Source organism: Betta splendens, chromosome 1 (assembly GCF_900634795.4).
Source record: "Betta splendens chromosome 1, fBetSpl5.4, whole genome shotgun sequence".
Lineage (NCBI taxonomy): Eukaryota > Metazoa > Chordata > Actinopteri > Anabantiformes > Osphronemidae > Betta > Betta splendens.
Genome location: NC_040881.3, coordinates 4,551,170 through 4,574,879, shown reverse-complemented (window position 1 = coordinate 4,574,879; position 23,710 = coordinate 4,551,170). Strand labels below are relative to the sequence as shown.

The following is a 23,710-nucleotide window of genomic DNA, read 5'->3' as shown; positions in this document are numbered from 1 at the left end:
GTCACGCTCAAAAGTCAACAGATGTTTTTGCAATGTTTGGAAGAAGAATATTTAGATGTGCTTTGTCGACGTTTAGTCATAGCACCAATACGTTAAAGTGTGACTCACTTTCAGAGACGAGGTGTGGAGAGTTTTTGTCTTTTGGGGGCCTGAGTAATCATTGATCAATGTTTTCTGTTGGGCAACATGGTCTAGTACACGAGGCTGGAAAACCAAACTTTGGCCTGTGCATACTAATTAAGAGGGGGTGAATACCCTTTGAGGTAAGATGCTCATCTGTGGTACATGCAGATCCACAGGGAAAGCCAAATATCAGCAGAGTAAATGTTTTCTAGAGCTAATGTTGTGCCCCAGATTCAGATTCCGTTGAAACTCCACCTAATGATTGTTCAAAGGAGAGTTATTGGGATTTCCACTAAATATATACAGTAGGGACTATGCCTTTATTTTCACTTCAACTCTGGCTACTGTATGTGTAAGTGGACAGTCCCAATAAACATATTTTTAATTTTAAAAATCAGTATAGTTCACTTAGTATTTTGTAAGACTGAAGCTTCACCCGCCTGCTGCAGCATCTGCATTTTTACGTCTTTATTTACATCCAGGTTAGTTTTTTCAGACTCAGATGTTATTCTATCTTTACTTTATTAATTGACTTTTTTCACATGTTAATTATTAGAAATCAAAATCCTGGAGAAAGGCGTTCTAGTTTTTTTATAGGGGTGCAATACATCTGCTGACCGGGAGGTGGCGCTAACAAATAACAAGCGCCAGGAAATACAGGCACGTTTGGGTTTTTACTTCCGGAGCATAGCGTCGGTGCTTTGGATGTGATGCTCATGTTTTTACTTTTGTGCTTCAACTTCCTTCGCGACGAGGCCGATATTCAGAGAAATTAATATAATTGTCATCTTAGCGTTGCATTAGGGTGTTTATCGCCACCATGACGGAAGTAAGTAGCGGTTTGATGAGTTTGCTCGTGAATGATCTTTTCTCCCGCTCAGGTGCTAGCTGCGTTATAGTTAGCGGGGCCTGGCTAATTGCTGGAGCCGACTGATCAACGTCGCGGTGTCCGTTTGCTAATCTGTCATATAGAAGTCGTCTATCTTGCTGTTTTAATGTCTTAGTAATGGAAGTCACTTTGCTTCTACAGGACGTCCAGAAGCACTCGGTCCACACGCTGGTCTTCAGGTCTTTGAAAAGAACCCATGACATGTTTGTGTCCGACCAAGCGAAATCAGTTTCTCTGGACGATGAAAGGTAAATGTGCTTGTTTTACTTATTTAGCTGCGACGTTTACACTTTCTTGGTTATTTTCTTCCGTTAACCGCAGTTAAAGTATGATGATGTTGAACCAGTTCCCTGGTGAAAACTTAATCTTTATTCCACTCAACTTTAACTATTCCACCTGGATGACTGTGAATCTCCACTGACTTAAACTTTACTCATTTACTTGTTAACTTCAAGTGTTTCCGTTTTCTACCTTGTGGAATTTGAATATATCTGAATGAATAATTTCCTTGAATGTTTTCAGCAGTGTAATAATCCAGTATTTCACTTACCCGTCAACATGAAAACAATTTTAAACATTTAATTAATTACGGAAAGGTCACTTTCATAATTTCTTTTCATTAATTTTTCCTTACTTGCTCAAACAAAAAGGTATAGCTTGATCAACTGTCTAAATATTCCAAATTGTCCTGCTAAACAATTAATAAAATGACAATAACAATAACTAAAATGAAACTTGCACGCTCAGGGTGGGAGGCAATCTGCCCTGACTAGTCAAGGTGATGAACAGAAACAGAGGGAAAAGAAGAGCAAATGTTGATTTTCCATCCTCTCATTTACCTGGTTTTACAGCCACAAACTGAAGATGGGAGTGAAGCTGAAAGCTGACTATGGTGCAGTTTTACACATGCCTGTGCTAAAGGAAGGAAAAGACAGAGTTTCACTGATTCCAGGCAGCATGCCGGGCCACCAGAGCTACACACAGCCAGGTGAGGCTGAAACACTGCAATGCCATGTCCTCTTAGTGCTAGTGTTAAATTGTTATAGTCTAAAGTAGTTTCTTGATTTTAGGAGATGACCCAGAATACCTGATCACAGGGACCCACGCCTTCCCCTCTGGGCCTGGTAAGTATGTTAATGTACTCAGGCTGCATTGTCATCATTAAGGTTATTCCAGTATGATACCAGTGTTTTGTTTTACATACAGGTGTAGCATTGACTGCTGACACAACCATTCACAGAAATCCTACTGAGGCAGGAATCCACTCCATGGCTGTGGCTTTGCCACCCTCACAAGCAAGGTAAAATGTTGTCTTCCGCTCCAGTTTACAGGGATTGGGTATTTATTTTAGAGCTTTCCTAATTTATACATAACTTTTGCACTTCAGATTGGATGCAAGTCGCACTGCAGCCAGTGTGGCTGAGATTCATCGACTCCCTGTTGGAGCAGAGAGGTCAACTGCTCTGGTACGCTACACATTCTGCTTGTGGTTGACTTACCGTCGATGAAAAGTATAGAACCAATTAAAAGAAAAATGTCTTTATTTTAGTCATTATTGGAAGGAGGTGGCACCAGAAGCTCTGCACTCACAAGGAAAGCACCAACAATGCCCAAACCCCAGTGGCACCCACCGTGGAAACTGTTTAGGGTAAAATCATGTTAACTTTGAGACTATATTGAGAGTTTCCTATATTTTCTAATTATGGTTGTGTCATTTTTAACAGCAAAATGTTTTATCTGATAGGTCATTAGTGGCCACCTTGGCTGGGTGAGGTCTATCGCTGTGGAGCCTGGCAATCAGTGGTTCGTCACAGGTTCTGCTGACAGAACCATAAAGGTCAGTAACGCTAAATTAATTCAGTTAAAGATGATCTTACCATGTTATAAAAACATGGCTACAGACGTATGTTATTGCAGGGCTCTTGTTTTATACTTCAGTTATAGATTCACCTGCTGCTCGTAGATACACAATAGCATGTTTTGTCTTTTGGATCTTGCAGATGTCACCTTAGAGACATTTCCTGGAAATGATATGTAATCCAGATGTGACTAATGTTTTTGACAGATCTGGGACCTGGCCAGTGGGAAGCTGAAACTCTCCCTGACAGGACACATCAGTACGGTGCGAGGCGTGGCAGTCAGCAGTCGCAGCCCCTACCTCTTCTCCTGTGGAGAGGACAAGCAAGTCAAGTGTTGGGATCTTGAGTACAACAAGGTGTGTTATGGGAGGCTTAAGATAGAAAAAAAGTTTTTTTTTTGTTTTTTTTTTTTTTACTATTTTTTGCTACTACTTTTCTGTCTTTTAGGTCATCAGGCACTATCATGGGCATCTGAGTGCTGTGTATGATCTAGATCTGCATCCAACCATTGACGTGCTAGTCACGTGCAGCAGAGATGCCACAGCACGGGTGAGAGCCTAGTCTGCATATACTTAACCTGTCTCTTTGTTGGATAGGTATTAATGCTAAAATATAAGCAGCTGAGCTTTTGTTGGTTAGACTACATGGCTTTTCAATCCTGTCCACTCAGGTGTGGGACATAAGGACCAAAGCTAATGTGCACACACTAACAGGACACACCAACACTGTGGCCACAGTCAGATGCCAAGCTGCAGAGCCACAGATCATCACAGGTAAATATACAGAGCTCTGCCACAGTTCTGGATCTGCAGACTCCCAGCCTGACAATTGTAACTATTTGCAGGCAGCCACGATTCCACCATCAGACTGTGGGATTTGATTGCTGGAAAAACCAGAGCCACATTGACCAACCACAAGAAGTCTGTCCGAACTCTGGTGCTGCACCCCAGGCAGTAAGTCGACTCCTCGTGTGTAGCCAGTGTGATGTTGAGTGTGGGAGCAAAATTAGTCGTATGAATGAATAGCTGCTCAGCAATAAAAAATAAAAATTCAAACAAGCTGTCATGTGAAGAGGGGATTCTGAAATAATTTTATTTCCTTTCATTTACAGATACACATTTGCTTCTGGTTCTGCTGACAACATCAAACAGTGGATGTTCCCAGATGGAAACTTTATCCAGAATCTGTCCGGTCATAACGCCATTATCAACACGCTGGCTGTTAACTCTGACGGCGTCTTGGTTTCTGGAGGTGATGATCACTAATGTCATTGTTTGTTTTTTCTTATTTACGTGCTCTGTGTAATGGATTCATGACAAATTTCTATTTCCCCTGTAGCCGACAATGGAACCATCCACATGTGGGACTGGAGGACAGGCTACAACTTCCAGCGCATCCATGCAGCTGTGCAGCCGGGATCTCTGGACAGCGAGTCTGGAATCTTTGCCTGTGTGTTTGATAACTCTGAGAGCAGACTGATCACAGCTGAGGCTGACAAGACTATTAAAGTTTACAAGGAGGACGACACAGCTGTAAGTGCAATCATCAGATGTTCTTGTTGCTTTCATGGTGGGCAGATAGATGATTTTTATCATGTTTTATCATCTGTTTTCTGTCTTACAGACGGAAGAAAGCCACCCAGTCAACTGGAAGCCAGAAATCCTCAAGAGGAAGCGATTCTAGATCTTTTTTTGATTTGTTCCTCTTCTAGCAGTAACAATTTTGAGTATTATTTGTACCAAACTGGCTGTAGTAGATGAGCATGTTTTCTTGTGCTCAGCCAAACACCTAAATTCTGTCAGATACATGCAGTCTTCGAGTCAGTCTTTATGAAGGCCCTCCGGTGGTTTCTGTAAATCCACCAGGAGCGTTTCTTCAGAGTGGACTTCATTCCTGCAGGGGTCTAAAAGTCAGTGTGTTAAAATTAATTTTTTTGCCACTTGTACAGACATGGAATCCTACATTGCCCCTTTTTCTGGTTTGCAATGTGAAGCAGATATTTTGCTCCATTTTAATAAAAACGGGATTTTTCACATTTTCACTTTGTCCTTTTGTAAAGATGAGTTTCTGTCGTCAGTGAGTGACAGTGTTCCTCTTACAGCTGCTTTCATCAACCCTGCTTATGGTAACAATGATCTCTGGGTGTGAAAAAAAGTCAGCGTCATCACATTGTTCATGTACAACATGGTTTTGATTAAACCTGCTCGAGTCATGATTGGAACATTTTAAGGACCAACTTACAGTTAATAAAATGTTACTTTAGCCCTAATGGAGAAAGAAAAGCTTCTATCTCCGAATTAATCTAACCCACAGACTAAGAAAATACTGAAAAAATACAATATCTTCAGTGTCCCTAAACATTTTACCCAAATTTCCAGCACGCTGATCAAATTGCTATTGAGGCTTAACTCTTATCAATTGGCAGAGAACATATTCTGAAAGTTCTGAGCTCTGCACTTCTGGTCTTCACCTGTAGGGGGAGCCGCTCCAACGCTTTATGTGCACCTGCCAACAGTAAAACTTTGTTGAACCGCTCCTTCACCTGCGTCATTAGCGCCACACCAGAGTCAGAGGAACTGGATTATGGGTTGCGTTGCGTCGAGTTGCGCACGGTTTGTTTGTCTTATTTTACTCCGATTCCTCAACTTTCCGGCTCCGCGTCGTCCCACGGGGTGACCTCCGTCCACAGTAACGCCCGTCACCCAAGGTAATCTCTCGTCCTAATTAAATCTGAAGCAATCCGGGCCACAGATGGAGCCGCTCCGCCTGCCAGGAGGAGCGTCGAGCGCGCGCAGTTGACGCGCCGTGGCCGCTCGCTCCCGTGACGCGTGAAGAAGCTCCGGGGATTTGCGCCACCAGACGCGTGCACTCGTTCTTTCCTCCTCAATCACGCGACACGAAGCCGTGATGGAGAACGACGCGTCGCTGCTTCGCACGGTGCGTTTGCCCGCTTTTACCTGGAGAGACCCCCTAAAACCGGGACGAGGAGTGTGACCGTGACGCGGAATTATGTAGTCTTGGGTTCGGGGCAGAGAAAGTCACGTCTGAAGGAGGAATGGGTCGCAAACCGCCGCTCCTCCGGGCGCTCGTCCTGTCCCTGTGCTGCGCGCACGCGCTCGGCCAGGTGTTCAACCTGACGCTCTCCGTCAAAGAGGGGCTGCCCGCCGGAACCATCGTCGGGGACCTGGGAGCGGGCCTGAGCGGGCCGAGCACCGGGTTCTTCATGTCCGAGAGCAGAGACTCGTACGTGTTCAGAGACCTGGAGATAGACGCGGACACGGGCATCATCTCCACGGCCGTGGTTCTGGACCGGGAGAGCAGAGACAAGTACGAGTTCGTGGCAGCGACTCTCACAGGTGAGATGATCAGGGTGAAGATCGAGGTGAAGGACGTCAACGACCACTCGCCGGCGTTCCCTCGGCGGAGGTCGACCTGGAGATCTCAGAGCTGAGTCCTCCAGGAAGCCGGGTCCAACTGGACGGCGCTGACGACCGCGATGAGGGTGAGTTTGGGACCAGGGGCTACAGGATCACAGACAGCGAGATGGGCCAGCTGTTCCACCTGGATCACCGAAGCGGGTCGGACAAGCACGCGAGTCTGGATCTGGTGCTCGGCGCCAGACTAGACCGAGAAACGCGGGACTTCTACGCGCTGACCGTTGAGGCCTTCGACGGCGGCCTCCCGCCCCGGACCGGGACGCTCCGCGTCAACGTCCACGTCCTGGACGAGAACGACAACCCGCCGGTGTTCGACCAGGCCGAGTACCACGCCGCGGTGCCGGAGAACGCCCCGGTCCTGTCCTCGGTGTGTCGGGTCCACGCCGCCGACCTGGACCTGGGCGACAACGGCCGCGTCACGTACGAGATCAACCGGCGACAGAGCGACCCCGGCGAGGTCTTCTCCGTCGACGAGACCACCGGCGTGGTCTCCCTCAACAAGCCGCTCGACTTTGAGACCCAGGCCTTCCACGAGCTGGTCATCAGCGCCAAGGACAACGGGGCGCAGCCCGAATACGGCAGCGCCTTCGTGGGCGTGAAGGTGCTGAACGTCAACGACAACAGCCCCAGCATCAGCGTGTTGTTCCTCAGCGAGACCGGAGACGCCGCGGTGCCGGAGACGGCGGCCGCCGGGGACTACGTGGCGCGGGTGTCCGTGTCGGACCCCGACCTCGAGGAGGAGGCGATCGCCGTCTCGCTGGAGGGAGGCGACGGGAAGTTCAGCTTGAAGCAGACCGATGGCTTTCTCTACGCCCTGTGTGTGGACGCACCGCTGGACAGGGAGCGCCAGGACCTGTACGAGCTGAGGGTCAAAGCGTCAGACAGCGGGCGTCCGCCTCTGAGCAGCGAGACGGTCTTCTTCCTGAAGGTGTCCGACGCCAACGACTGCCACCCGGTGTTCGAGAGGGACGCGTATCTCATCCAGATCTCGGAGGATGCTCCTCGGGGGAGCTCCCTCATCCGGCTGCAGGCCCAGGACGCGGACGAAGGCGTCAACTCCGACGTCACGTACTCCATCCTCCCGTCCGGCCGGGACGCGCTGGTCGCCATCGACCCGGAGTCGGGCCTGGTCACCACGGCCGCGGCCCTGGACCGCGAGGAGCAGGCGGAGGTGCGGTTCCTGGTGGTGGCGGCGGACGGGGGAGAGCCGGCTCTGTCGTCCACGGCAACGGTCACGCTGCTGGTGGAGGACGTGAACGACAACGAGCCGGTGTTTGAGCAGCAGCTGTACAACGTGTCCATCCCGGAACACAGTGACATCGGAAGCTGCTTCCTGCAGGTACGTTTGTGAATAATTAGATTAAAGGGGACAGATTCTATAAATCAGGGTTATTTCCTCGCACACACTGACCACAAGAGAGGTTTGGCTGACAGTAAACAGCAGTACAGGCCATTTTAAACAAGTCCACTCCATCTTTGATGGCTGTAGTTTATAGTGGCTCATAATTTTAGGCCTCAAAAGGAGAGAATGTGTCACAAAACAGAAGCAAAAGGAAGATTGTTCTTTTTAGCGACGTTTGAACAGGAAACAAGTGGACTTATGTCATGTTGTCGCCTGCTTTCTCTTTCCTTACTTCATAAGACAGAAGTCTGCGTCACCACGTCCGCACAAAGCCAACAGTGTTCCTCCACACACACACACACACACACACACACACACACACACACACACACACACACTCCAGTCCACTGCTGTGCCTTTGACATGACAAACGTGATGCCTGGTACCGAGCTGAAGCCCATTACAAAAGGAGCTCTATGTGCCAGAAGTGGGTGATATTTGTCTTTCTTTTGCTGTTGTTTGGTTTTAGAAACGCACAAAAAGCCCGATACACAGTTACACAGTGAATGTGGCCAGAAGTGGGTCTGATAAGTGCGGCCCAGCGTTTGCCACGTATAGAGCAGGCAGCCACACATAAGCAGGCGCAGATGGCCCAAAGCTGCTTGGGCGTGTCACGAGTTTAATCAGACTGGGAGCCGTCTTTAACGCGTCCTTTGATCACGGTGTTAAGTCTGCGATGACTTCATGTTTATGACGGGGACGCAAGGACTCTATCTCCTGTCACGCAGCATGAAAGGATCCTGGATCCGAGCGGCGGCTTCCCCCTTGTTTTATCGCAGTGATATGCGTCCGCCTTTGACTGTGGCCGCTGTTTATGCCTTTATTGTCTCTCATAGCTTTGCTGCCAGAACAAGACTCACAGTGTGAGCTACTTCAAAGGTTGAGGAACCTGCAGGTCAAGGCCACAGTCACCGAAGTACACGTGCATATTCCCTGTTTAAACGTCATAAAGAAAGTGGCTGATTACACAAAGAGACTGAACACACTCATAACGATCATGTGTCTCTTAACTTGAATTGTTCCCGCTCCGTTCTCACGGTTCTATCATTGAGAACAACAAACAAGCAAAGTGTGACTGTGGAGTTTTTTAAGGTGACCTCAATGTGTATACGTCAAGGAGGAATGTCCTCACGCTCAACTAGGATGTTGAACATAATCTCTGGCACTTAGTGGAGATTAATTGCTATTAAGATTACGTGTAACCGCTTTGTGGAGGAGCCTGGTGCACACAAGCAGAGGATCTCCCTGAAATAAGCCGTTAACTATTAACAGAGTCAACACAGACGATTAAGCTCAGCCTCACCAGCAGCTGCATCTTCACCAGATGATTGACCTACGCGTGCAGGGATGGGCTCCAGCTCTTTCACCTCCCTGCCTCATGTCCTGTTCCTCGTCCCTGCAGGTCGTCGCCACCGACGCCGACGGCCCTGCGTTCGGCGCGCTGCTCTACTCGCTGTCTGACGGCTTCGACCGGCGGGACGAGCACCCCGTGTTCCGGGTGCACCCGCAGACCGGGGAGCTGTGCGTGTCCCAGGACGTGGACCGGGACGCGGGGCCGGCGGTCCACGACGTTGTCGTCAGAGCCCAGGACCCGGTGAGTGGATCCTTTGGTTTGTTGTGTCCCTGCCGGTCAGAACCTGAGCGCCTGCTTCTCGCCCGCCTCTCTCTCTCGCAGGGAGGTCTGAGCGCTCAGGCCTACGTGCACATCGAGGTGGAGGACCTCAACGACAACGCCCCCGTGTTCGAGCCCGGCGACTACGACGTGAGCATCAGCGGCCACGCGCCGCCCGGCACCGAGGTCCTCAATGTGGCCGCCGCCGACGGTGACGCGGGCGCCTTCGGACAGGTGACCTACGACCTCCTGCCTGGCGACATGTCGGCTTTGTTTGCGCTGGACAGACACACAGGTATCACATCATCAGCAGCATTAAGTGTCTGTTCATCAGGCAGGAAACGTCATGAGGATGCAGCACAATCACTGTGTTTGGGCCCCAGTGCGACTGTCAGCCTCAGTGTTGGGGGGTGAACAGTCGCCTACTTTGTGTAAATCCCTGTGATATGATTGCCAGCGTCACAGCTCAGCAGGGGGTGATGCACAAACCCTTTAGGCATGAGCTTCAGTGGGGGACAAGATTTGCAGGTTGCCACAAATCTAAGTCAAACATCTAGACGATCCTCAGTCGTGGAGCCCAAAAGAATAATGTTCTTCTATTGCTATTAAACATTGTTAGAATGCAGCCCTAAAGGTTCCCCCTCGTCCCGTCCCCGCAGGAACGCTCCTCCTCACCTCCTCCCTCGCCCACCTGGGCACCGCCAGCGTCAAGCTCCTGATAACGGCGCAGGACGGCGGCGGCCTGAGCGCGGCCAGAGCCGCCGAGGTCACGGTCCACGTGCTGCGCAGCTCCCCGGCTCCGGCCGTGTTCCAGAGGTCGCGCTACGGCTTCACGGTGCCGGAGGACGCGCCCCCGGGAACCGCCGTGGGGGCGGTGGAGGCTGCCAGCGCCGCAGGTGGGTGTGAATGAGCTGAATGAATGAGTGGGCGGGAGCTGTGGCGACAGAAACGACTGAGCGACCGCTGCCGTGACTCAGATTGAATCCGTCTTAGCTACATAAACACATGTATGAAGTTCAATAGAATCTAACAGTGTTCTTAGAAGTCAGCTTGTTTGAAATATACATACCTTTACTGTAAATACATTATTCTCGACTCTGTTCTTACTGATATGAGAAACAATTTTATTGTACTATTAATTATTAACAGTATTTTATTATTCTGTCATTACTAATGATAGATTCAGCTCATATTTGACAGACACTAATGTGAACTGTTAGTGTTAGTTTGCAGGGATGAGCCCTTCATAGTCCACTTGTTCTATCCACCACCCCCACTAAGAGTCCTGTCAGGCCTTTAAGCCTCTACTACACTAGACTGTCATTTAAGGTTGTTTAATCAATTAAAAGATTAAAGCATCGACTTAGAGCTGAAACAACAGGAGTGTTTGTTCTTAAGCTCCCTGTCTCAGCTCCAACAAACACTTGGAGGGGATTAATGGGATGCTGTAATTACTTAATGCTGCTTATTGTGTGTTCTACAGTGTTCAGCTGCAGGTTAAGCAGCATTTTTGGATCTGTGTGTTGTGTTTCTCATCATTGTGAAGCCACTGTACTGAACCTCTAGTCCAGAAGCTGAAATATCCCACTGTCCCTGAAATCATCGCAGTTTTTCTCCTCACAGACTCTCAGGAGCCCGTTTCCTACCGCATCTCCTCTGGAGACCCTCTGGGTCTGTTTTCCGTTCACCCGACGTCCGGCCTGATCAGCACCGTCAAACCCCTGGACCACGAGTCCCAGCCGTACGCGCTGCTGGTCCTCCAGTCGCACACGCACGCCTCTCCCGTCTACAGCACCACGCAGGTCAACGTCACTGTGGCCGACGTCAACGACAACGCGCCCGTGTTCCCCGAGCCCAGCGACGCCATCACGGTTTCCAGCAACACCCTGCCGGGAACGCTGCTGTTCATCGCCCACGCCCACGACCGCGACAGCGGCGCCAACGGGAGGCTGCGGTACCACCTGAGGAACAGCAGAGACGGCACCTTCCTCGTGGACCCGGACCTCGGCGCCGTGACGCTAAACCAGAGCCTGCAGCCGGAGCAGCAGCGGCACCGCCTGGAGATCGTGGCCAAAGACGAAGGGGAACCTCCCCTGAGCTCCGTGTTCACCCTCACGGTCCACGTGGGCCGCGGCGCTGCCGAGGACGGCCTGGCCTTCGAGACGCTGGTCTACCAGGTGCAGATAGGCGAAGGGTACCGCAGGGACTCGCGGGTCATCCAGGTGAGGGCGCACCCGAGCCGAGGCGCCCGCCCGGCGCCCGCGGGCCTCACGTACTCCCTGGAGGCGGAGGCCGGGTTCCCTCCCGCGCCGTTCCGGGTTCACCCGAGGACGGGGTGGTTGTATCTGTCCGACAGCCTGGACCACGAGGCGGAGTCGGCCTATCGCTTCCGGGTGGTGGCCTCCGGCGCCGAGGCCTCGCCCGGCGCCACGGCCACGGTCACGGTGGTGGTGCTGGACGTCAACGACAACGCCCCTGTGTTCAGCAGGGACGTCTACTACTTCACTGTGTCAGAGGGGTCGTCGCCCCAAGGCCTGGTGGGAACGGTCACGGCCGTGGACAAGGATTCTGGGAAAAACGCCCAGCTGTCCTACATCCTGCTCTCAGACGGAAAATTCTTTCGCATTAATTCTAAAACCGGTAAAATAATTCATACATACATTGAAATTTAGATCTGAGGTGCCGCTTTGCTGCTTGGGTTCAACGTGTCCTGCCTGGGCCCGTCCAGGTGAAATCATCAACTGGGTGGCGCTGGACCGCGAGCAGCACAGCCAGCACAGCCTGAGGGTGATGGTGACGGACCAGGGTCGCCCTCGTCTCAACGCCACCGCCGCCGTCCACGTCCTGGTCGCCGACGTCAACGACAACGCGCCGCAGTTCACGCAGCTGCCGGCGAGCAAGGAGCTGCACGTGCAGGCGAGGACGGCACCCGGAGGCGGTTCTGAGCAGGGGGGGTTGCCGTGGTAACGCAGTCTTCTGTGTATTCCAGATATGGTCGGGCTTCCCGCCGGGTGCGTTGGTTGCGAACGTGTTTGCCAAAGATCTGGATGCGGGAGAAAACGGCACTGTTGCCTTCTCACTGGTTGCAGGTGAGCTGTGCTGCAACCGTCACTTTATTTCATGATAAACTGTGAGTCACCACATCTTCCTCCACCTAGAACATAATGACCTCGGGCACTTTGAGATCGATGGCGAGACCGGGGACATCAGGACCACGGAGCTCTTCAGCCGCGGCGCTGAACCGCACTACGCCCTTAAAGTAGCGGCCACGGACCGCGGCGCCACGGCTCAGGAGAACACGGCGCTCGTCCACGTCCAGGTCCGTTTACTCAGAACCTCCTGGTGTCGTTACGTCAGAAGCACTTTAAACGCGCGCCTCCTCCGCAGGTTCGCGGCCTGGACGCTCCGTACGGCGAGCGGCCCGTCGCGAGGCGCTTCACGGTGAGAGAGGACGCGGCGCCGGCGGCCGTCATCGGCTCGGCCCGAGTCCCGGGTCGAGGGAAGCTGCGCTACTCGGTCGCCGAGGGCGACGGGAGCCTCCACTTTGGCGTGGACGGCTCCTCGGGCGACGTGTTCGTGAACCGGCCGCTGGACTACGAGGCGGCCGGGCAGTACGACCTGCTGGTGCGCGCGGAGGACGCCGGCCTCGGGCCCGGCCAGAACCTGTCGGTGCTGGTCAGCGTGACGGTGGAGGACGTCAACGACCACACGCCCTGGTTTCCCGATGAGCTGGTGACCTTCGGCCTGAGGGAGGACGCAGCCGTCGGCTCGCTGGCCTTCGCTTTTAATGCCAGAGACGCCGATGGCACCTTTCCAAACAGCGCCCTCCGCTACTCGCTGACCTTTGACCCCGAGCTCAGCGGACCCTCGCCGTTCCCCTTCCAGATCCACCCTCACACGGGGAGTCTGACCGTGGCGGCGCCTCTGGACCACGAGACCACGCCCAGCTTTGCCTTCACGGTGACGGCCACGGACCAGGCGGTAACGGACCGGCGCCGGCGCGCGTCGCTGACGGCGCAGGTCTTCCTGCTGGACGTCAACGACAACCGGCCCGTGTTCGTGTCGGCGGACGCGGCGCAGGCGGCGGAGGACGCCGACGTCGGGAGTCTGCTGCATCACTTCATCGCCGTAGACGGAGACCAAGGGGAGAACGGCGTCGTGTGCTACACGCTCATGGCTGGAAACAGGGGAGGGGTTTTCAGGCTGGAGGAGAAAACGGGTAAGATTTAGATGATTTAGAAACAATAAATTTAGCAACAAGATACGAATAGTCAGACAAAAAGACTGCTTTAATAAAAAGTATGCAATATACAGATGCTGCCAAGGCAAACCTGCTTTTTTAAATGATGGTTTAGTGCTGTTAAGTGATTCCGTCGCATTCAGACCCGCTGTCCTGTCCTCCTCAGGCCTCCTGTTTCTCGCCGCACCCCTGGACTACGAGACGCAGCGCTTCCACCGTCTGACCGTCCGAGCGGCGGACCGCGGCCGCCCCCCCCTCTCCTCCACCCAGACGCTGACGGTGGAGGTGGGCGACGTGAACGACCAGCCGCCGCTCTTCGGCCGGGGCGTCTACAACGCCAGCGTGGCGGAGAACAGGGACCCGGGAGAAGCGGTGGTCAGGGTTTCGGCCACGGACAAGGACTCAGGTACGAGTGAGTGTGATGCCAGAGGAGCTGCGTGCTGTGGAAGGGGAGGCCGTAGTTTGCCTCTGGGCCGCTAGATGGCAGCATTGGCATGTGTCTAACTCCAGCTCCCTGCTCAGTCTGTAAAACACTGGGTAGAAGTCAATGTTTTCTTCTTTTCTGCACTTCTATTATTTAAAAGTAGAACTAGCGTCAGTATTATTTTAAAGGGCAGCACCACATGACCAAATACAGTTGAGTAGCAGCTCGCCCGGTCGTGTTTTGGTTAAACATCAGCACCACAGTGAATCAAGGTCGCCGTCTGTTTTCTTTCACTCCATTAGCAGTTTAATTGAAACCAAGCCTGGCCTTTCCTCCCGGTGCGTCGACCCGCTCGGGTCGCTCTCACCGTTCGCCGCAGCAGCTTTCACTCATCTGACCCCCAATCGTCGCGGCAAATCTGCACATCAGCCCTGTTTATTTTAACACGTTGCGTGAATCCCGTTTCCCCTGCTCACGCTGACGGCAGCGGCCCTTTTGGATGAAGGGCACGGAGGATGTGGGGCTGCAGCATCTGTGCGCGAGGGGGGGCTTTGATAGGAACTAACATTCTTGGGAGTGAGAATTGTCCAAGAACAGCAAGCATTTCTCCTCTGGGAGATTTCAAAGGTCCCGTCTCGTGATGATTTCCCTAATCCGAACCATCTGTGCCAATAGGCGCCGTGTTTTCATCGGCCTCCTGGACTCGGCCCGTCTGGCGGCTCGGCCCGTATTTGATTCTGTGCTGTTTTTCCCCCATTGCTCACCAAACATGACGGGTCTGTGCTGGCCCCGGTGTCCAGTTTCCACGCGCCGCGGTCCCTCAGAGGAGATGAGCGGCATCACCGAGCGTGACAGATGACTTTTGTGGTGCTCTGCATGCTGGTTTTCGCTTTGTTGAGCAAATGATCCGAAGGGGTTCAATATAATGACTGTGTCGAGAGTGATGAGTACATTTGGACCTGAGACTAACCTTTATTCACTCCAACCTGGTGTCCGTCCCTCAGAGGAGAACGCTGTGGTGTGGTACCGGCTGTTGCCGGGCCCCGGGTACGAGCTCTTCAGCATCAACCCCTACACCGGTCTGATCACCACCACCTCCTACCTGGACCGAGAGCAGGAGCAGCATTACACCCTCAGAGGTAGGAGAGGCCTATGAAGCACACACGCAGTAATTACATCCCCAACGTTCAGCGGTTCAACTGCTTTCAGATGTTTTACCATAATATTTGTAGAGTCGGCATAAGTAGCATTACAATAAAACAGAGCAACAATTGAAGCTAACAAGACACATGAAAACAGAAAAGTCTGAATGTTGCGCCAGAATTAAAGAGCATCTAATGGAAAATGCGTGTAGGGACATTTTTTTCTGGCTTCTTTTCAACAAGTGTTGAAATCTGTGGCAGAACAGATGATGACTGAACAGAGGATTTTCCTTTTCAATCAGACCTGAGCCACTAGTTAGTCATTTAGTGTTTCCATACTCTGTTAAACGTAACACACGAATAGTACTATTAGTAATAATAGTATGTTTTTTTACATATACCACCAGATAGCGATTTGTGTACTGCAGCATTGTGGTAGTATTAGGTACTTTCAAGAAGCGAGAGCTGAGTGTAACTCAAGGCCTGTCCTCAGTTGAAGCCCGTGACAGCAGCTCGCGGCCTCTCTCGGCCACGGCCACGGTTCTGTGCTCCGTGCTGGACGACAACGACAACCCTCCAGAGTTCATGCAGTCGTCGTTCCAGATCAGCCTGCCGGAGAACCTGCCCCCCGGGGTCGTCCACGTGGCTCAGGCCTCGGACCCGGATCACGGGGAGAACGGAACCATCCACTACTCCATCGTGGGTAAGAAACGCATCAGGGCGTGCGCTTTTACTCGGAGGTGAAGTGGTGCTTGACGTGAATGATCCGACGTGGAATCGCTGATTCTCTCAGGCGACGACTACAGAGGTCGCTTCATCATCAACAGTCACAGCGGCGCCGTCAGCACCACGCAGGTCCTGGACCGCGAGGAGACGCAGAACTACACCGTCACCATTCAGGCCCGCGACTACGGCCCCGCCCCCCTCAGCTCGTCCACCCAGCTGCAGCTGCTGGTGCTGGACCAGAACGACAACGCGCCCTCCTTCAGCCGCAGCAGCTACCGCGCCTCCGTGAGCGAGGGCCTGCCGGCGGGGGCGCAGGTCCTGCGCCTCGCCGCCCTCGACCCCGACGGCGGCGCCAACGGGGACGTCACCTACTCGCTGAGCGAGGACGGCAGCCAGGGGGCGTTCACCGTCGACGCCCTCACGGGCGTGGTCCGCACCAGCAGGCCTCTGGACCGGGAGCGCCGGGCCCAGTACACGCTCCGGGCCGTGGCCACGGACGGCTGCGCCCGCGGCCCGCTCAGCTCGGCGGCGTCCGTCACCGTGCAGGTGGAGGACGTGAACGACAACGCGCCCGTCTGCGACCAGAACCCCACCAACGCCTGGGTGTCCGTGAGGACCGCGGCCGACGAGGTGGTCGCCGCGGTGACGGCGACGGACGGCGATCAGGGCGAGAACGGGACGGTGCGGTTCGCGCTGTACGACGAGGAGGATTACTTTGACATCAACAGCGAGTCGGGGGAGATTTCCCTGCGGAGACAGGTGAGAGCCGGCTTCTCCGGGAGGAAGCTGCAGGTGGAGGTGTCCGACGGCGGGCGTCCCGCTCGGACCTCTACCTGCCTCGTCTTCATCCACCTGAAGGGAGAGCACGACGGCCTGCGCTTCTCAGTCAAAGTGTACAATGCTACGGTGAAGGAGAACAGTAGAGCCGGTGGGTGGTGCCGCTGCTCAGCCCGTTGTTTTCCTCTGAATCTATGAAAAAGTTGATCAACTGTCTTGCGTTCTCGCTGTCAAGGCACTTGGATCACGAAGGTGGAGGCCACTGACCAAACCAGCAGCCACCAGCGAGTCACGTACACCATATTCAGCGGGAACGAGAACCACGTTTTCTCCATTAACCGTCACACAGGTCAGAAACCTGGAGTCTTATCCATGAGTTATTTGTTTTGGATACGTTTTTGCAATGCAGTGAAACGGGTTAAACCTCGTAAAAATAAAAATTAAATTCGTTTCAAGGTGAGATCCGGGTGCAGAAGGACAACGCTCTGGACTTCGAGCTGAGCCCCCAGGTCCAGCTGGTGGTTCTGGCCGACAGCGGGCCGCACACGGCCCACTGCCGGGTCTGCGTTGCCCTGCTGGACGCTAACGACAACGCGCCGGCCTTTGAACACAGCAGCTACAGAACCGCCGTGTGGGAGGGGCAGGTGCTCAACACCTACGTCATGCAGGTGAGCGCTGCGGACTGGGTGCCGCGTGTTGTGTTGGTGGCTGCAGTCGCGCTGACCGTCCTCCTCTGTGCAGGTGTTTGCGACGGACGCCGACAGCGGGATGAACGGACAGATTGAGTACTCCATCGTGTCCGGTAACCACAACGGAGCGTTCGTCTTGGACTCGGTGCGCGGGATCCTCGCCACCAATGTGTTACTGGACCGGGAAATCATCCCCTCATATAAGTACGCTGAGATCACAGTAGCTTGTCCTTCATTTGACCTCTGGTACCAGTGGTACTGGAGCATAGAGGATTTTCATCTTTAATACGAGTTAGTTGTGTTTTAACATTTTTAACTCATTTGTCTGCATCTATAAACAAAGAATGGAACAGAAAACCTCCATTAGTCTGAAGGCGACTGCTACTGCGTTTGCTGTGAGGGCCAGTGTGGTTTTCTTTGCAGACTCCGCTCTGCATGAATCAGTCGTCTACTTCTCGTGAGATGATCGTGTGTGGTTTTCCTAGTTGCATCAGTGGACCGTGTTAGCAAGCGTAGCGAGAGGAAGCGTTGTCATGGTGAAAACGTCAGCTTGCATTCTGCAACGCTGACTAATTCTACCACTGAGCCTGTGTTTTTATGACTGTGACTGTCAGAGCTGCTTAAGCACGTCACTGCCTTTCAAATCATAACTAATAGTAAATAAAATGAGCCAAGTAAAAGCCACTTTGCTGAATTTAGAGCGAAATATGCTGCATATATTAATAAGGTGCCATGTTCTCCCTCGCGTCTACTGCAGGCTGGTTCTTCAGGCCGCAGACAGGGGGAACCCTCCACTCAGCAGCACTGCTACCGTCAGGGTCCAAGTGGTGGACGTCAATGACAACAGCCCCGCCATCCCCTCCATGGAGCCCGTGTTCATAGCCGAGAGTAAGACCCGACCGCTGTTCTCCGGCCGCTCCCTACACGTTCCCGTCTGCTCATTTTGCCGCTTCCTCCTCAGATCTGCCGGCGGGTTACATGGTCGCTCAGGTCACCGCCAACGACGTGGACCTGAGCTCCGCCATCACGTACGGCTTCTCGGACAACAGCAGCACCGACGCGCCCTTCGCTATCGACCGTTACACCGGCGTGGTGACCCTGACGCGTGCCCTGGACTACGAGGAGCACACGGAGTACACCCTGACGGTGTGGGCGTCAGACTCCCTCCACCAGACCACAGGAGAGGTCAAAGTTCACGTGCTTGATGTCAATGACAACGCTCCAACCTTCAGCCAGGTCTCCTACCAGGTATAGAGAAATATTGTCTATTAAACAGTAGAGTCCCTACTGTTGGAGAACAACATGATTTCAGATGTATGAGATCAAATAAACAAATAAAGTAGCTAGCTAACGTACAATGGAATCTAACGCACAGGAAAAGAGGTGAGAATTCTACTGTTTATAATGGAGGTCACGGTAGATGCAGGAGGTTTACTGCAGTGCATTATATTTTAAGACGCTCCTAAAGTTTTAGACTCTACCTATTAAAGTCATTGGTGAGCGTACACGTGCAATGAACATGATGCAGATGTGACTCACGGTCCCCGTTTCTCTCTCAGGTGGAGTTGTCAGAGCTGGTCTCGGCCGACACGCTCGTCGCGTCAGTGTCTGCAACTGACAGAGACTCTGGAACCAATGGCCTGATCAGCTACAGGCTGCTTTCATCTCCTTTACAAGGCTTTTACATCCACCCAGACAACGGTAAGAACCACCTCACTGGAAACGCGATCTCCAAGAGCAAAGCGCTACTAAAGAGTTTAAGAAGTCGCCAGAGAACAAAAACGATATGATTCTATAAAAGTTATTACTTCAGGTTTTACAAGGTACGTGACTTTCTGGTATTTACATGCTTATCCTCTAAAATAAAATCTGGACATTTGGCGTTGGGAAAGGGGGACGTGCCAAAGAAAAGGGCGTAGAGAGAGACTTTGCTTTATTATGACCAGCTCAGCGTATTATATCACAGCTTAGTGATAGTTTTCATTCCGCCGTGGTTGTATATTTCAACATGATTTATACTGACTGAAGTCCTGGATGTACGAGTGAGCTGCGTCGACTGGGAGAGAGTGACGCAGTAGAGAAGGCACCTAGACGTGAGGTAAAGTGCTGCACAGGCCTCATGCCTAAACCCCTAAAGCTCTGAAACAAGCCAATCGCCACTCGCTGCTGGACGTCCTTTCCACCTATGAGTGATTTATGGGCTTCTACCGCATACGAAGTGTAATATCAGAAGTGCATTTTCCCTGTTCAGCAGTTGGGAGCGAAGATTTGCCTCTGTGTTGACTAAGTCCAAGAACTGAATGGGGCTTTTGTGTGGTGCAGTGTCTCATTTCACAAATCATAAGCATTAGCACAACGATGAAATGGACGGACAACAATGTTATTGTCAGCTAAAGATTACATTTTGTCCTACAGTTTGCACATGGTGTTCATTTACAAATTGTCACAAAGCCCATTATATTGCGCTGTGGGTCTAATGACAAGGGCATTTTTGATTTACCTCCTAATATACGTCGATGTATTTATGTTCTTACTGGGAAAATAAGCAAATCCAAGAACAATTTGTGTTTGTTCAACCATGTGTTATGTCAGTTGTGAGGAGTTTTAAATGCGTCTCGATGTGTCTGGCCCATTTTACTGTATTATAAGATCAACACTGGGGGGGTGTCAGCAGTCAGTGGATCCATTACTCACGTTTTCTGTTTTGTAGGGTCTGTTTTCACCAATAAGCCACTGAAGGCCATCACAAACAGCAACGTGATCCATCTTCTGGTGGAGGCCAGAGACGGAGGCAGTCCTGTGCAGTCAACCGCCACCTCCATAGACGTGCTGATCACAGACGCCAATGACCATGCGCCCGTCTTTCACCAGGACACGTACACCCTCACCATCCCCGAGGACACCCCCACAGACACCACCCTGCTCACGCTCACCGCAGAGGACCAGGACTGGAGTCCTGAAAACACCCACCTGGACTACAGCATCACTGGGGGCAATGAGGAGAGGAGGTTTTGTCTAGAAGTGAAAATGATTCAAGTTGAGAACCAGTTGAGGAACTTGGGGAAGCTCGTCCTGTGTAACCCTTTAGACCGAGAGTCCACCGAGAGCTACGCTGTGACGGTGAGCGTCTCGGACCGAGGGCTGCCGCCGCTGAACGCCTCCGCTGTCGTCATGGTGACCGTCACAGACTGCAACGACAACGCGCCTGTGTTCGCTAGCGCCGAATATCGCGCGCACGCGAGCGAAAACAGCCACGTGGGCGCCGGCCTGGTGCAGGTCAGCGCCCGAGACCCGGACCTGGGGACCAACGGCCTTCTGCAGTACGACATTGTCTCTGGAAACAGCAAAGGCCACCTCAGGCTTGACCCGCAGTCAGGCGTTCTGGTGGTCAACCACTCCCTTGACTACGAAGAAGACCCAAAATACACCCTCACTGTCCGAGCGTCCGATGGCGGCGCATCCTCTGAGGACCGCAAAGTGGCCTTCACAGTGGTCTTCATCACGGTGTTGGATGAGAACGACAACACTCCGTACTTCACGCTGCCCACCATCAACTGCTCCGTGCTGGAGAACCTTCCAGCGTTTACCCACGCCTGCACCGTCCACGCGGTCGACGACGACTCGGGCCCCTACGGGAGGCTGACCTACTCCATCCTGTCCTCCTGCTACACGGTTTATGGCAGCGGCAGCCCAGAGAGGAGGGAGGCTTTTGCCATCGACCCCCTGACGGGCGCCATTCACACCAAACAGACCTTCGACTACGAGCGCGAGAGCGCGTACTGCTTCGTCGTCGAGGCCAGAGACAAAGGCGACAAAGCGGCCACAGCCAGAGTGCAGGTGAACATCAGGGGAGTGGACGAGTTCAGTCCCGTCTTCACCCAGAAGCAGTATCACTTTCTCCTCCCGGAGAACGTCAAGACTGGAGAAACGGTCGGGTATGTGATGGCGATGGACCATGACGCGGGGCTGGACGGGCTGGTGGAGTACTCCCTTGTGAATTCCTCACCGTTCTTCTCGGTGAATAGAACGATCGGAGCCGTGTTTGTGTCAGGCCCAGTTTTTCGCAGGAGCGGCCATGCCAGTGAGGACCTGGTGGAGCTGCTGGTGTCTGCTGGTAGCCCCAGACCGGGCTCCAGGACCACCACCTGCGTGGTTTCCGTCAACATCTCCAGCTCGGCAGAGGCCCTCACTGGGGCGCCTCTCGACAGGCACGTGTTGAGTTTGAGTGTCTCGCTGATTGTGTTTTTCGTTTTTCTTGCCTCGTTGGTGAGCTTAGTTCTCAGGTACAGGATCAAAGAAGCCGCGGTCAAAAAGGCGGCGGCCATAGCGACGGCCTTGAACCACGGCACGGGTTCCTTCGGCCGCTCCAGTGGCCCGACGCAGAACCACATCTCTCTGCAGGAGATGCGACGGCCCAGCATCGTGTTGACCAGTAGGGAGGCGTCCATCCCATGCAATCGGTCACACTCAAGTGGCCGCGGCTCAGCGGAGGGCGAGACCGCTGAGGACCAGGAGATCAAGTGGATTAACGAGTACCGCTGCCGTAAACGAGACGAACCCGTAAAAGGCCACGAGGCCACTGAAATGTCAGACTCTGCTTTACCGGGAGATAATGTCTCCTGCCACTCTACTGAGCCAGAGCCCATTTTGTCAGTTAATAAATGTCTAGTCGCCGGTTCGGCCAGTACAGAGAGCCTCCACCACTTCAAAGAGGAGGGAGGAGGTGAGGGACTACTTCCCACCGTGCTTCGGGTGAGAGACTTGGAGGAGAGCATGGGAACCAAAGGATACGCTCCCCTGTCAGAAGCCCACGCCTCTGCCGATTCTCTCTCCTCGCTGGTGTTTATGGAGGAGCAGCTGCGAGGCAGCTACTGCTGGGACCACCTGTTGGACTGGGAGCCGCGCTTCCAGGCCATGTCGTCCGTCTTCGGCGATATCGGGATGCTCCCTGACGAGGAGCTGCAGGGCGGCCGCGAGGACTTGGCGGCGGAGTCCAGCTGTCTGATGTACCCCCCGCCTCTCATAACCGGGGTGGCTCAGGCGGGCATCAGGACTGTGCCCCCGCGAAAGCTGGGCCGCTTGCCGAGCTTCACCAGGAAGCCCTCGCACCGCAAATATGCATATTCACCTTTGGCCAGGAACACGGGACTCACCCCCTCAGCAATGACGCCCTCGTTCTCCCCTTCGTTGTCCTCTCTCACCATGAGGACCCCCAGTGCCTCACCAGTCGTCTCCGAGACAGGGGTGGGGGGCATCAGAGTTGACTCCGGGCCCCTGACTGCGAGCTTATTGGAGGCAGAACTACAAGTGTAGACGTGGGTTTGACATCTACCTCCATCATCCTTCCACCATCTGATTGGGTCTGTTTGTCTGGGATCAAAGCAAATCAAAGGGAGCAGGTAGAAGGTTCATGTGGAGGTAATTTAGCCATATTACTACTTAGACTGATCTGGTTTCCTAACTCTCTTATGTAATGAAACTAAATCTGGAGAAGCCTGAATTTGTCCTGTGCTTTACGTGCAGACTGTTGAATAGCAGCAGATGATTAATTATTGAACGTTTTATCCTCAACATGTTTGTGCTGTATGTGCAGAAAATGAAACACGTTGTAATTGCAGTTTGGTGCAGATTCTAAATGGAGACTTTTCAAGGTTGGTTTAACGTTAGTAACCACACAAAGGCGACACTGTTGTGTGGTTGCCTCTATCTTCCTAAATAATAAAAAACAGCTTTTTAATTTTAGTTCTCCCTCTCGTTTTATTCCTTCAGTCCAAGCCTGTTTTTAATTTTAAGCACAAGCCAGTATCTGAGACACTATTTGCAGTATTTTCTGGTCTTAGAAAAATTCCAATACTGATGAGCTGCCTCCTCTAATTTGCTACACGTTACAATAAGTTCATCGATTCTGCACTTCTCCCACCAAGCAAATGTCACGTCCAAGGATTCCATCAAGCTCGCATCCTGGTAATGATTGCAAATCTGCAGATGCCTGGTTCCAAGCCCCTGAATCACTGCCCACATCTTACACATGTTCAGTGACTCCAATGTGTAGGAATAAAACGAGTCTAAGCAGCGTTTCAGTGCAATTACCAGCCTAACAGGAAGAGTGGATGATTTGGATTTTCCTTCAGTTGCCGTGAACAGTGATCTGAACCTGGAAGAATTTTGCTTCACCAGGAAAAGAAGGGAAATACAAAGTGATTCATCATGGCTCCACTTGGTCTGCACTTTATCCATATGCGCTGCCCTTAGGGAGCATATGAGCCGAGGAACCAGCCTTTATCAGATAGTTTCACAAAGGATAATAAACTACCTGACCCTGAACCACGACAGGAAAGTCTGTCCAGCGTGCAGTCAATGATAGGTGGCAGTTTATTGACTCTGTCCAGT

The 23,710-nt window shown here is 52.6% G+C and overlaps 2 protein-coding genes across 2 annotated transcripts; both read left to right on the top strand.

Annotated features, from left to right (window-relative positions):
• Positions 1 to 792: 792 nt before the first annotated feature.
• On the top strand, positions 793 to 4,906 carry plrg1 (pleiotropic regulator 1). The gene is made up of 15 exons (XM_029152185.3): positions 793 to 952; positions 1,154 to 1,260; positions 1,864 to 2,000; positions 2,083 to 2,136; positions 2,219 to 2,312; positions 2,400 to 2,478; positions 2,562 to 2,660; positions 2,757 to 2,849; positions 3,078 to 3,227; positions 3,319 to 3,420; positions 3,542 to 3,644; positions 3,716 to 3,824; positions 3,983 to 4,122; positions 4,210 to 4,403; positions 4,495 to 4,906. The coding sequence occupies exons 1-15, from the start codon at positions 944 to 946 to the stop codon at positions 4,552 to 4,554; spliced, it is 1,530 nt and encodes a 509-aa protein (XP_029008018.1). The 5' UTR covers positions 793 to 943; the 3' UTR covers positions 4,555 to 4,906.
• Positions 4,907 to 5,553: 647 nt separating this feature from the next.
• On the top strand, positions 5,554 to 23,062 carry dchs2 (dachsous cadherin-related 2). Its single transcript, XM_029152173.3, is given in 21 exon segments — positions 5,554 to 6,284; positions 6,287 to 7,647; positions 9,113 to 9,304; positions 9,386 to 9,617; positions 9,982 to 10,218; positions 10,946 to 11,962; positions 12,051 to 12,238; positions 12,312 to 12,411; positions 12,481 to 12,641; positions 12,710 to 13,541; positions 13,729 to 13,968; positions 14,991 to 15,125; positions 15,622 to 15,831; positions 15,922 to 16,782; positions 16,867 to 16,980; positions 17,088 to 17,299; positions 17,373 to 17,524; positions 18,078 to 18,208; positions 18,282 to 18,568; positions 18,880 to 19,021; positions 20,031 to 23,062. Coding segments are annotated over 21 exon segments (9,765 nt in total). The 5' UTR covers positions 5,554 to 5,926; the 3' UTR covers positions 22,634 to 23,062.
• The last annotated feature ends 648 nt before the right edge of the window (positions 23,063 to 23,710 follow it).

Coding starts and splice junctions, on each gene's coding strand:
- plrg1 (XM_029152185.3), top strand. Junction 2,850..3,077: donor CTGCTGACAGAACCATAAAG/GTCAGTAACGCT, acceptor TGTTTTTGACAG/ATCTGGGACCTGGCCAGTGG. Junction 4,404..4,494: donor ACAAGGAGGACGACACAGCT/GTAAGTGCAATC, acceptor TCTGTCTTACAG/ACGGAAGAAAGCCACCCAGT.